This window comes from Engystomops pustulosus, chromosome 1 (genome assembly GCF_040894005.1).
Source record: "Engystomops pustulosus chromosome 1, aEngPut4.maternal, whole genome shotgun sequence".
NCBI lineage: Eukaryota > Metazoa > Chordata > Amphibia > Anura > Leptodactylidae > Engystomops > Engystomops pustulosus.
The window spans coordinates 118,338,269-118,352,632 of NC_092411.1; the positions used below are offsets into that span (position 1 = coordinate 118,338,269).

The 14,364-nt window shown below is 41.4% G+C and overlaps 1 protein-coding gene across 3 annotated transcripts in view; it reads right to left on the reverse strand.

Moving 5' to 3' along the window:
* The window catches only part of TJP2 (tight junction protein 2), a 70,830-nt gene extending 56,683 nt beyond the window's left edge, over positions 1 to 14,147 (reverse strand). Inside the window, exon 1 of one of the 3 annotated variants that reach the window (XM_072151215.1) lies at positions 13,948 to 14,147. Coding sequence is in view for 1 of the 3 variants with exons in the window: in XM_072151200.1 (XP_072007301.1) it covers positions 4,685 to 4,824 (140 nt within the window). In the remaining 2 variants the exon portion in view is untranslated. Of the gene's footprint in view, positions 1 to 4,684; positions 4,965 to 13,853 lie in introns of those variants that run through there. The other 2 variants (XM_072151223.1, XM_072151200.1) reach the window with 2 other exon arrangements.
* Between the last annotated feature and the right edge of the window lie 217 nt (positions 14,148 to 14,364).

A 14,364-nucleotide genomic window follows, 5' to 3' on the forward strand; every position in this document is an offset into this window, starting at 1 on the left:
CAGACCATACGACTGTACCATTGAATTAATTCCCGGTGCCAAGTTTCCTCGAGGTCGTATTTTTAACTTGTCTTGTCCAGAAAGGGAGGCTATGCGGGAGTACATTAAGGAAAGTCTCCAGAAGGGTCACATTCGCCCATCTTCCTCCCCATTGGGAGCAGGGTTCTTTTTTGTGGGAAAGAAGGATGGGGGATTACGACCCTGTATAGATTATCGACAACTTAACAGAATCACTGTTAAGAATCAACACCCTCTACCCCTGATTCCTGACTTATTTAACCAAATTGTGGGGGCCAAATGGTTTTCCAAGATAGACTTGCGAGGGGCTTACAATTTGATTAGAATCAGAGAGGGTGATGAATGGAAGACCGCTTTCAATACACCAGAGGGTCATTTTGAATATCTAGTGATGCCTTTCGGTTTATGCAATGCCCCGGCGGTCTTTCAACATTTTGTGAATGATATATTTCGTCAGCATCTAGGTCGTTTTCTTGTGGTCTACTTAGATGACATTTTGATTTTTTCTCCCGACTGGGCTTCACACATAAAACATGTTCGGGTAGTGATGGAACTGCTTAGACAAAACAGTCTGTTTGCTAAGTTGTCTAAATGTCAGTTTGGTATCCAGGAGGTCTCTTTTTTGGGTTACTACGTCACCCCTAATTCCTTCCGTATGGATCCCCTTAAGGTGGTGGCCATCGAAAAGTGGGAACGTCCCAATAATTTGAAGGCCTTACAAAGATTTCTGGGGTTCGCTAATTATTATAGGAAATTTATTAAGGGGTTTTCTGTTATAGCCAAACCACTTACTGATCTCACCAGGAAGGGGGCAGATCTTGTCAACTGGTCTCATGAGGCTATCCGAGCATTTGACAAGCTCCGTAAGTGTTTTTCAGAGGCCCCAGTACTGACTCAACCTAATTTTGAACGTCCATTTATTGTGGAGGTGGACGCATCAGAGGTAGGGGTAGGAGCGGTGTTGTCCCAAGGATCGGACACTCTCACTAACCTGCGACCTATTGCGTTCTTCTCAAAGAAGTTCTCTCAAGCTGAATGTAACTATGATATCGGTAATAGGGAACTATTGGCCATCAAGTTGGCATTTGATGAATGGAGGCATTTCCTTGAAGGTGCCAAACATAAGGTGGTGGTACTCACTGATCATAAGAATCTGGTTTACCTAGACAATGCTAAACGTCTCTCACCACGTCAAGCCCGATGGGCTTTGTTTTTTACCAGATTCGATTTTGAAGTCACTTACCGACCTGGTTCCCGTAATATCAAGGCTGACGCCTTGTCTCGTAGCTTTGATTTAGAAAGTTCCCCCAGAACTCAATCTGATACTGTTTTAAGACCCGGGGTAGTAGTGTCTATTTTGCAACCTGACTTGGTGACCCTGATTGCAGAATCTCAGGGTCAAGCACCTCATAACACTCCAGACTCTTTGTTGTATGTTCCGCCTAACCTTCGACTCCGAGTTCTTGAAGAGATTCATAGTTCTGTTTTGTCTGGTCATCCAGGTGTGGCAGGTACTAAGTATCTGCTCTCACGCCATTACTGGTGGCCATCTTGGGCTCGAGATGTCAAGGCTTTTGTCGAAGCTTGTGAGGTTTGTGCTAGGTCCAAGGTCCCTCGTAGGCCACCCGAGGGTCTGTTACATCCTCTACCGGTCCCTACGAGACCTTGGACGCATCTTTCTATGGATTTTATTACCGACTTGCCACTATCTAAGGGTAAGACAGTCATTTGGGTAGTGGTGGATAGATTTTCTAAGATGTGTCATCTCATTCCACTACGTAAACTGCCTAACGCTCGCACACTCGCCACACTTTTTATTAATCATATTCTACGTCTTCATGGGGTGCCTGAGAATGTTGTTTCCGACAGGGGTGTCCAGTTTGTGGCTAGGTTTTGGAGAGAGTTCTGTGGCAAATTAGGTATCTCTCTGTCCTTCTCGTCTGCATTCCATCCTCAGACAAATGGACAGACAGAGAGGACCAATCAATCGTTAGAGCAATTTCTAAGATGTTTTGTGGCTGATACTCAGAATAAGTGGAAAGACTTCATTTCTCTAGCAGAGTTTGCTATAAACAATCATGAACAACGTGCTATTAAGATGTCACCATTCTTCTGTAATTATGGTTTTAACCCCAGGTACTCGTCTGTTCATTCTGCAGAATCTATTAATCCCTCAGCCGAGGCCATTTTCTCTAAACTGTGCACAGTTTGGGCCCAAGCTCATCAGAACTTGGTAAAAGCCCAAGAGTCTTATCAAAGACATGCTAATAAAAGACGTATATCTGGCCAGCAATATGTACTAGGTGAGAAGGTCTGGCTTTCAGCTAAAAATCTGAAACTTAGGGTGCAGTCAGGGAAACTGGCACCCAAATATATTGGACCTTATACCATTGTGGAAATCATTAATCCGGTAACCTTTAGGTTGAAACTACCCAATGCTCTTCGTATCCATCCTGTGTTTCATAAGTCTCTTCTTAAAAGATATGTGCCACCGGTGTTGCCTTCACCTCCTCCGGCTCCACTCATCGTCCAGGGGGAATTGGAGTATGAGGTGGAGAAAATTTTGAATTCCCGCTGGGTACAGGACTCCTTACAGTATCTGGTCCACTGGAAGGGTTTCGGACCGGAGGAGCGCACGTGGGTCTCTGCTAAGGACATGCATGCGCCCCGTCTGGTCCGGCGGTACCATTTACATAATCCTTCTAAGCCTGGTCCAATGATTAAGGGTCCTGAGGCCCCTCATAAGAGGGGGGGTACTGTCAGAACCGTTCAGTGTGAATTGTGTCTCAGGGGTTTTGACACGCCCGATTGCGGTGGTGCAGCAAGTTCTGACAGTAATGTGCAATGTGAATTGTGCCTTTGGAGTCTGGACACACCCGATGACTTTGGTCCAGCAGTTAATGAGTTACCTGGTCTTTGCTGGACTGATGCAGGTGATTTCAGCTCCAATCAGCACTAGTCCTATCAGCTTCTTGTCTGTCTCTCCAGCTTTACTTATAAGGCAGCTAGTGGCTCAATTGCGTGCTGGCTATTGTCTTGTTCTTACCTGGATATCCCAGCTCCCCATATTTCCCTGTGACCTCTTTGTACCTTCTGTTATCGTTGCCGATTCTCTGCCTGACTTTTGACTACCGTTTTTTGCCCACTGAATTTGTACTGCGATTCTTCTGGTTTTGATTCTGGCTTGTCGACTACCCCTTATTGTGTTGTCTGTCTTGTCCTGTTACGTGTGTCACTTACATAGTATAGGGACCGCCACCGTGGTTGTCCGCAGTTGCTAGAGCTGTCTTGAGGCAAGTAGGTAGGGACAGTGGGGGGGGTTCAGCCTTAGGGCTCACTGTCTGGTTGTCTTGCCCCCCTATTCTGACAATAACAATGTAATAAAGTAGTCAACATTTTGAATGGGAATGAGGGTCTTGCAAACAAGAACTTTCAATCTATATAATATATTAAAAAACTTGTACAACAAAAATGTTATCAACATGATAAAACAATATAACTATTTTAACATTTGAAAATCCGAAATACCATGAATTACGCACAGTTTTAAATTTACACCTTTCAATTGTAGCTATGAAAGCTTTCAGTTTTTCTTTTGGTTCCCTCTTTTTAATCACGCAAAGAAGTTCAATATTAGACGTATTCCCATCTCAGACCTTTAAAGAACATCTTCCATCAGTTTTACTGATGGTATATGTGTCCTACTAAGAAGTTCCTGAAGAACAACAGGACTTCTTTTATTATAACCCTATATACCGTGTTTGTAGGACACATCTACCATCAGTAAAACTTGTGGTAGACGTCCTTTAAGCATAACCAGTGGATACCATAAATATCTCTTAGGCTGCATTCACACTACTGTAAGGGGGACGTATATACGGCCGATATACGTCCCACATAGACGGCAATGGGCACACGGCGCCCTACGGGAGCGGTAAGGTGCTGCACACGTGCGGCACCGTACTGCTCCGTACCCCGTGAAAAAATAGGACGTGCGCCATATATCCCTATGGAGAGGAGCGGGGGTGAGCAGCGCTCTCCCCCTCCTCCTCTCCCCGCATGCTGCCGTGTGCCCGCCGTGCTACGGTACGGCGGGCACCGGTCGTGTGAATCCAGCCTTAGGTGGAGATCCTACCTCATGACCTGCAGCTCTCTCCACAATGGGGGGAGGGCTGCACCTGCCATGAGACAAGTTAAGCCTCTCACCTCAGAAATCACCAACTGCCAGAAAGTGGGGGGCAGCATCAGGAGCACGGTAAGCTGCTACAAAGAAAGACCTGTCACTTAAAAATAATGTGAAAGAAATAGGTACACCTGAGACCACCTCTTTATTCATAACAGTTGATGGACAAGGGGGTTGACAAATTGTGTTTTTAAAATATAAACTGTAATATTATTTTATGCAACCTTCTAGGTATGTACATTTATCTTGTGCCACAGTCTCTGCATCAAAATATAAAATCGCCTGAAGATTTATACAACTTATATTTGTATTCCGTAAGCAATATTCACAGCTGGCATTAGCCAATATTTACAGACATTGTATGCAGAAGTTGTTATTTTCACAAATATCAAAACACATAGGGAGTTATATGACAAATAAGAATGAACTGTCAAATATACCAAGCGCAAACACAGGGGAGAGGTTCTTAAACAATCACCTTACCCTGAAACCTGCCACAGGTTTGCATGTCTTCCCTCTGGTAGAAGTTCTCTTTTATTCAGTGGTGTGATGCCAATGGCAGCCTCTAGAATGGTGAAATACTTTTTATATCGCATGCTGTCTCTGATACCACAGCCCTGCATCAAGTGGTGGTCAAACCTTTCCTCGTCCAGCTGTTATCTGATCTTGATATTTAATAGCAATACCATATACCATAGTAAAATCCGTGTGTAAAGCTGTCCCTCCACACATAGCAGAAATCACAGCGGTCCATTGAGTAGGATGTCAATAACGTCACTCTTATATAATTCCAGTGATCTTGGAATAAAGCCGTAATGAAAATTCTCTGCAGTTACAATCATGTTGTAAGCCTTTACAGGCAGACTAAAACTCCAATTCACTAATCCCTAGTTAAATCTTTTAGGTCAGCAGTATACCAAGTGCAGGGTGTCACTTTGCAATTTTTGTAGCTCGTAATGCAAAAAAACTAATGCAATATTGCAGAATTATGAAAATTGACAAATAGAAAATCTGTATATGTTACCTCTCACAGCACGGCTTTCATTGTTCAAGGGCAGTATTAAAAAGTTTTTCTGTGTTTTTTTTCAAGATATATTCTTTTTTTATCACTTTAATAGCATAAAGGGATATTCTCATTTTTTTTTTTTATTTGTCTTTGGCAAATAATACAGTTTTTTCATATACAGGTGGTCCCCTACTTAAGAACACCTGACTTACAGACAACCCCTAGTTACAAACGGACCCCTGGATGTTGGTAATTTACTGTACTTTAGCCTCAGGCTACAATAAACAGCTATAACAACTATAAAGGTGTCTGCAATTAAGCTTTATTGTTCATCCTGGTTCTGATGACAATACAACATTTTTAAAACCTAATTGTCACAGAGACCCAAAAAAATTTGGCTGGGTTACAATTATAATGTATACGTTCCAACTTACATACAAACCTACAGAACCTATCCTGTACGTAACCCGATGACCGCCTGTATATACATAAAAATTATGCAACAAAATGGGACAGATTTATAAAGCTGTCTGAAAGTCAGAATATTCCTAGTTGCCCATGGCAACCAATCACAGCTCAGCTTTTATTTTACCAATGCTAATGAAAATTTTAAAGGGGATCTGTGATTGGTTGCCATGGGAAACTAGGAATATTCTGACTTTCAGACAGCTTGATAAATCTGCCCCAATATGTATATAACAGTGCACATCTTCCACAGTAGACAGCAACCCAGATAAGAGGGTAACAGCAGAACAACAGGACTAGGAATCCCTCACATCTTCTTCCTGTTGTCTATTTCCCACATATGTGGTCATCAGCTACCGAGGTATATTAAGAAGGACCTGTCACCCTCTCTAGGAGCTGCTTGTTAAAGAAAGCAGCTTCTAGCACTACCCCAGTGTAAAACTGCTAGCTTTATTGGAACCCTTCATGAGGAGGTGGTCTGAGGCACTGCTGCTTCCCCAGACCCCCTCCCACACCATAGGCCACTTGAAGCCTGGCAGTCACCGTCTCCTCGGACTGTCCCCTTATGAATATGCCGAACCGCTGTGAGCTTGGTCCGGCATTCCGTGGGTACGGCACTCCAATGTTTGATAGCTTTATTGGAGGGTTCCGATAAAGCTAGCAGTTTAATACTGCTACATCTGGGGTAGTATACATCCTAGTGTGATTTTTAGGGTGACAAGTGCTCTTTATGTCAAATATGTGCCCCCTCTTTAAGAAAACAGTGAGTATATACATGTGTATATGAGTAAAATGTATATATGTGATCTGTATAAGCTCTACGGGGGAGATTTACCCTCCACCGCCACCACAGTGGATACATCATCTGGCTTGGACCTCATCGTGTATCTGCCAGCTATATTGCGCTGGTGATAAAACTATGCTAGATGCAACCTGACATAGTTTTTAGTAAAAACCTGAGAACATTCAGTGGTGAATGTTCACAGGTTTTTAAAAAGTGCGCAACGGATGGAGGAACGCCCTGTAAAACCCACTTTTTAAAAACCTGCAACATTGACCGCCACTTCACATGGACACATGGCGTGAAGATGACATAGTCACCAGAGTAATCACAATTTCTTGCTGTGTGCAACAAATGCTCGTTGTTTTATTTAACAGAACAGTGTACAGCTCAGATTTTTGTGATCAGGTCTTAGGTGCATTACTTAACTTTCTGGCAGAAAAACCTTATTGTCTCAGCAATTTAAAGACACCAATCCTTACACAGGCAGAATCACAGGAGTGTAATGAATCTCTTATTGCTGGTACAGCTGTATCAAGATATGCATGTCACTTAATGAAAGATTCCTTTCAAGTATAATTGAAAGGTCAGAATGACATTGCATGATATAGAAACTAAGTGAAGGAGGAAAAAGCGGCACTCACCGTAGTGTGCAAAAAAAGTCCTTTATTGTAGGTGCGAGGTACAGGGAAGTAGCGGGGCCTGGCGACGGGCCGTTTCGCGCTTGCTAGCGCTTTCTCAAACCGTTGACGTCATCCGCCCTCGACTCGCACAATATATGCGTAGACGCCGGCGGGTGTAGTCAAGGGAACAGTGTAAACATAAAATGCCGATCAAAGTTATAGACATAGCATACAGACAAACGTTAAAAACACAATCAATGTTAGCTAAAAACAACTATAACAGGCATAACCCTGCAGAAACCTACTCCTATATCTATTTTTTATCTATTTTTTATCTTCTCTATAGCTCCTAGCGGTGTTTCGGACGTCTATCACTGCCGTAATAAGAACATAGTAGCTTATGCTTTTAGCGGAAGGGGCAGTCAGAGGAACATACTTAAATCGTCTTTATCGTATACCCCTAATCTGCCCATAGCATAAATATTATCATGCATTTACTTTCCTGTCTAAGGGACAATCAGAGGAACACACTGTAATCATTTTTGTCATTCATCCCTAGTCTACCCATGGCGTTAAATTTAATAATGCATTTACTTTCTTGTCTGAGTAGCTCTCGATTTCTGTCTCCTCCAAGGGGGTCCATTTTAACCGATTGGATACCAGCGAATTTTAAGACTTCAGGGTCCCCTCCATGATGGTTTCTGACGTGCTCAATGAGTCTGGGGCACCCTTCCCCTGAACCAACGGATTTATAGTGCTCTCGAAATCTTACATAAAGTCTGCGTATAGTTTTCCCGATGTAGAAGCACCCACAGGGACAAAACACTACATACACTATATAGGTGGATTTGCAAGAAATAAAAGAGTCTACTTTTTGTGTAACACCCCCAAACTGAATAACTTTAAGTTGGCTATTGTACGCACAAAATTTGCAGTTTCCACATTTATAGTTACCTTTGGGGATGCCCCCTTTTCTCACTGTGGGGCAACGTCTAAAGGATACACAAGGGCGTTCAGTAACTACCTCCCTTAGTTGCGGGTCCTGTTTAAGGATACCCCAGTTTTTCCTTATTGCTTGACGAATAAGGTTCTCGCAGGGGCTAAATTCGAAAGAAAATGTGAATTTTTTCCCCTTAGCCTTCCCCTCCTCCCTTCCGTTAGTCCTATTTTTATTGTTGGATCGCAGCAGTTCCTCTTGGGATTTTTTTACGACCTTTTGGTATGCTTCTCTTAATATTTTTTCCGGGTATCCTCTGACTATCCTCTTATTGCTGGTACAGCTGTATCAAGATATGCATGTCACTTAATGAAAGATTCCTTTCAAGTATAATTGAAAGGTCAGAATGACATTGCATGATATAGACACAAAATAAATACAAATATAATAACATTTTCTCAGTGAAGGTGCCTGGATCTATTAGTAAATGTTCCTGGTTTACTGTGTTTGATTTTGTAGGAGGATTTTGATTAAAGGACATCTACCACCAGGATCAAGGATTGTAAACCAATTTAAGAGTCTTAAAGAGTCATATTTAAGACTCTTATGCCCTATTGGCAATTGGCCTATCAGCTCCTAAGGCAGTGGTGGTGAACCTATGGCACTGGTGCCAGAGGCGGCACTTGGAACCCTCTCTGTGGGCACCCAGGCCATCACCCCAGCATGAAGTTCACCAGACAGGTCTCAAATCAATCTTCCTACAATGATAGGCAAATTTGCCCTCCTACTTTCAACTGCATTGGTGTCTTTAGGAGGCTGAACCATTGAAAGTTGTCAAAGAACAAGGAGAAATAAATTGTGCTGGCACTTTGCAATAAATAAGTGGTTGAAGTTTGGGCACTCAGGCTCTAAAAGGTTCGCCATCACTGTCCTAAGGTGTCAATTAATGATCACAGAAGCAGTATATTAGCAAACCTACAGTAATACAGTTAAAGATAAGATTGTAAAAATAAAGAAAAATTATTTAAAGAATGTCACCTCTTTCCCTGGAACACACATATAAATTTTATGCAAGCCACAAAACTCTAACAGAGTTAAGCTACATTCACTTCACATTTCTCAGCGTGTAAGCTGGGAAAGCTTCCGACGTATATGCTTGGCATGTACATAGACACTTACTGGCAGACGAAGGCATCCTTTTTGTCTCCATCTGCATAGTATACCTGCGTCTTTCCATCTTACTTCCTGATGCTGAATGACGTATGTGCAGAGTCCATTGGTATTGCATCTCTCCCCAGGAGGGAGGTCCATATAAGGACAGTGACATCACTGGGGGAAATACCCTAAACATTGATGTTCGCTGCTCTTTTACTTCAATGGGGAGGGAGAGAAACAGAAGGACGTATCCAACTATATGTGTATGCAGTAGGATAATTTTCATCCTCAATTGTAGGACATGTCAGGAATTAAACTAACCTTTCCTTACAATGGATAACAAAAGGCAGTGTGAACCCAGCCTAATAAACTTTGAAAAACATTTAAGAAACTCCTGCTTATCCCCTGCATAACATTATTTAATCATTTTCTCCCCTTGGGACTTGATTGGGAGTTGATGCAAAAGGTGATGATGAAGGCTTGGTTAGATTTACTGTACTCTATAAACTGAACATTGAAATATTTCTTGTGGGTGTGTTTGGTAAAAGAATGATAATTATTTTTATAAAAATTTCAGAAGTAGTGAAAGCAACACTTCAAACAGGTCAGTACCCAACTACTGTCAGTTACCTTCATATTTGACACAGAAATATAAAAAAACTTATTGTTTCAGAAGAGCTTAACTAATTATTTTTAAAAATGTAATAAGTTAACATTTACATATCCAATATCTTTACTTAAGGTGTTACCAAAATAAGACCTATCTTTTTTTTATCACAAACATATTTTTAGGAAATGTTGATATTTTTTTAAAAAAATAGTTCCATCTATTAATAAAAATACTAAATGCTGAAATGTTCACTCTGACCAGAAAACTAATAATAGATTGGCATACGCTTATTATCTATGGGGTTTCTATGCAGAAGTTTTCTCATTTACATCGCAGACAGGATTACAATAGAAGATAAGACTGCTATAGAACAGCATCATTGCTTCTACTACTGACAAAAGATGATCTCATAGCTTATTTACAACTACTGTATGCACAGAGCATGGTAGCCTTCATAATCATGGACAGAAGATAAGATCTACGATGATACAATCTGTTATCTAGTTTTAATTAATCATATTAAAAGTCATAACATAAAATCGGTGACACATTTCCTTCAAAAGTACACAGCATACTTTGGCCTTTGGTACAGGGCATATTATTAACATTTTCATATGCTCAAATTCTAGAACACATATTATTATTATTATTATTAATATTGTCCTGCATCCCTAACTTGTTAATGTGTACTTTAATTGGTTGAAATCTGCCCTAGCCCTCAACCCCTTTCCAAATAATCCCTGTTCCATTTTTGCACTTACGGTACATTTTATACTCCACTCCTCCCAAAAGCAAGAACTTTCACTGTTTGGTCCAAATGACACATCCCCTTTGTTATTTAGGTCTGAATTATCAAAGAGATAGCAAGTTTATAAAGCTTAGTTCCCAACATACTTCCCAACTTTATTAAGAGAGAAAAAGGCAAAAGAGAATTTATTTGGCCCAAGCTGCGCCTTTTGCTGCCATTACTCCTCCCCCACACAGTATAATTTCCCTTCATCTACTCCTCACATTGTGTTTCCTCTGCTCCCTGTCACATTGTAGTCAATATGATATTGTGCCTCAAGCTCCCCCTTATATGGTATTAAAACCCCCCTAGCAGCTCACCCACTTATTGCACCCCCTTCTTACTGTGCCCCCAAGCAGCTCCACATCTTATTGTGCTCGCCCCATGTAGCTCCCCCTGTTATAGTACAGCCCAAGAAGCTCCCCCTTATTTTTCCCCCAGTAGTTCCCCTCTTATATTGCTTCCCTCAGCAGTTTGCCCTCTTATAGTGCCTTCCCCCAGCAGTTCCTCATCTTATACTTCCTCCCAGCAGTTTCCCCTATTATAGTTCTTCCCCCAGCAGTTCCCCCTCTTATATTGCCTTCCTCTCAGCAGTTTCCCCCTTTCATAATGCCTCTCGCAGCAGCTCCCCCAATAATGTGCCACCGCAGTAAAATAAAAAAACAGATATTCACCTTTTTCCTGCCCCCGCAGCAGCTCCTCTTTCCTCTTCTTCTGCTGTATGTAGTAGTGAAGCCAGCAGGCATGGATGACATTAACACCAGACGCCTGCCGATTCTTGCTACATACAGCAGAACCAGAGTCACAGTGATGGTGCAGGGAGCTGCCGACTCTCTGCACTATCACTGAAATCAGCTCTGTCAGCGTCTGGAGGATGCCCCGGCACATACCTTCTGCTGGGTAGGACAGCGGGACAGAGGATGAAAACCAGGACTGTCCCACTAGATCAGACGGTGCAGATCTCTGACTCCGGGACTAGAGAGCGGAATGAATCGAAGGAGGGCAACTAGGATGCGCTGGTAGGCAGGATCGGCAGAGGCTACTGGGGAGTAGAGTAGCATTTGCAGATCATTTGCATAAATGTAAGATAAGATTTTTCTCTGCTTCTGGCTGCTGGAAAGATTAGATAGGGGTTCTTTAGGGTACTGAGTTAGATAGTAAAAAACTTCCATCAGACCTATCTTACTAGCTTTTTTCCCCTATCTTTCTACAGAGGGGAGCAGAAATGAGTATTACTGCACAAGAGTCAAGTTTCCCATAAACTAAGTTTTTTAATTCACCCAAATAAGAACAAAGAGGTAGGGTCCAATACATATGCAGCCATGTGCCATTACTACAATACAGCAGTAATGCAGTATGTTATATTAAGGATCAATTGCTATTTTTTGTCATTTTACCACACATAAACATTTTGTTAAAAATGTGGTGACAAGTGCCTTAAAGACCACAATTCACCACAATTTCACATACAGCTAATGACAGGTTCCTAGAGCTCTATTAACTAGCTGACACACTTCTCTTAGTTAAAAATTGTTTCCCTTACATCCACATAAATGAACTTTATGTTATATACCTTGGCATCAGAGAAGGCTCGTTCTGCTCAGCCAGCCCCTCCCATCTACTCCTCCCCGTGTTCCATGGCTCTTCTCATCCTGTTATGTGACCAGAGTGACATCATAACGAGTCCTTTAGCCTCCTAACATTAGCAAACTGTACCTCATGCATACATCATGGACTTCTACTCCTCCCCATCCTCCATGGAATTCTACATCCCCCCATGCAGGCATGCTGTGATTCCATGTGATCAGATATATGCACGGTGTACAGTTTGCCAATATTAAGAGGCTAAAAGACCTGATATGATATCATCCTGGTCACATTACTTTAAATGCCCAATGATGTAACAGAGCTCTCCATACATCAGAATATCATAGCCTGTCAATCAGGAACAAGGAGGCAGGGCAATGCAAGTAAAATTTACAATGCAGGACTCACTTAGTGTGATGGACTCACATCAGGCAAGTTGCATAAAAGTTTACAAACTAATTTTTTAACATTGCAGCCATGGAAAGTAACTATTTAGGGATAAGGGCAATACTTTTTAATTATAATTTTTTGCGAAGTCTTTATTTTAGGTGGGTTAATTTGCATGACAGGTTCTCTTTACGGGGTTAAGATTACTGAGGACAGATCGGAGAATTGATTGTTAGACTCAGAAGCAATAATAAAGTTCCATTAAAGTTAACATTTCCATAAGGCTTAAAGCAAGATTTTGTGCCTTTTTTTGAAACGTCAACAGGGGGACTTTAGCAGATGGCACCCAGGAGTAGTCCCATCACTACTAAATGTACTATGTGAAGCGCATACGAAGCAAGACATATTTGCCCAGCCTCTAAGGCACTCTCCACCCAGCACAGGATATGTTTCCGCTCAATGATCTTTTTAGGTAACAGCTCCTGCTTTATAGTTGTTGAATGTACCCTGTTGCTGCCCCTTCACTTTTCTCCAGTGCCACCCTGAGGTGAAAGGCTTAATTTGCATCATGGCAGTTACAACCCTGCCAAGCTTATAATATATAGATATTTAGAAGGGTACTAGAGCAGAAACTTGACAGGGCATGTACTACTCTTATAAAGCCATCCAATTAATGTATTTGAAATGGAAATGCCCATTGCTCACTTTTGGCGTCTTGATTATTTTCTTGATCTTAATATAAACAAAATATCATACATTGTAAATATGTCTTCTTTGTACTTTCTTTGTAATTCATTCTCTATTTCTTAATTCCATCGATATGACTAATAATGTTTTCTGGAAGCAACTATCTAATGCTTAGACACTGAAGCATTCTTGTAATGCTATACCCGTTGCACACAGGTGTAATCATAAAGGCAGCAGTATTTCTGCTTAGTTATCAACATACATTTACACTTAACCTATGTCTAATAAGCATAAACTATTCCTTAGTAGTTGCTATATCAGTCAGAGAAGCAAGTAGTGTGATCATTCTGCATGCTGGAACCTGCTCAGTTATGTAGCTAGACCAGTTGTGTGTAGCATAAACTAAACTAGATAAATAATGTTATAAATACTATACTAAAATCTTATCTCAAAACATAGAACTGAAATTATTAGTACCAGAAAAGCCATTGTCATTCTTTGTTTTGTGATTTGGTCCATTGTATTCATGGTACCGTTTTCATATGTTTCACAGAATCTTCAGGATAGCAGTCATAAGTTTATAGTCATTCCACATGTTCTTAATAAAAAGCAGGCAACATGTTTTACCTGTTCAATGATAATGTCGTATAAACAGGTCACAAAGGACCCCGTCCAGAGCAGAAGCTGTAACCTGAAGCCATGTTGCCAGGTGTGTACTCACCTTGCAGTTCCTGAAAGTGCTTGTAGTCAACACTAAAGCATAAAATTAAGAAACCAAACAATCCAACAGATGTGTAGAAGGAATATACTGAGAAATATCCAAAATTTTCCTTTGCTTTGGAAAGTTTCCTTAGGGAGCCTTGTGATTTAAGGTTGGACTGGAAAGGGTGTGTGCTGCCTGAAGCAGCCAGGGTGGAGAATAAGAGCCAGGAAGCTTCCTGTTTGCAGAACAGTGTATGAGAGTGAGCACATAGCTTGTGTAAAGGGGAGGTGTTTATGGGTCATAGGTATCACTCTTAGCTCTGCATAGCCAAGCAAATGCTCGGCTATTAGTTAACTTCATAGCAAAAGGCAGAGTGTCCTAGGAACAACTCTTCAGGTGAGCAGAATACAGGTAGAGTAGATGTGTGATCAAATT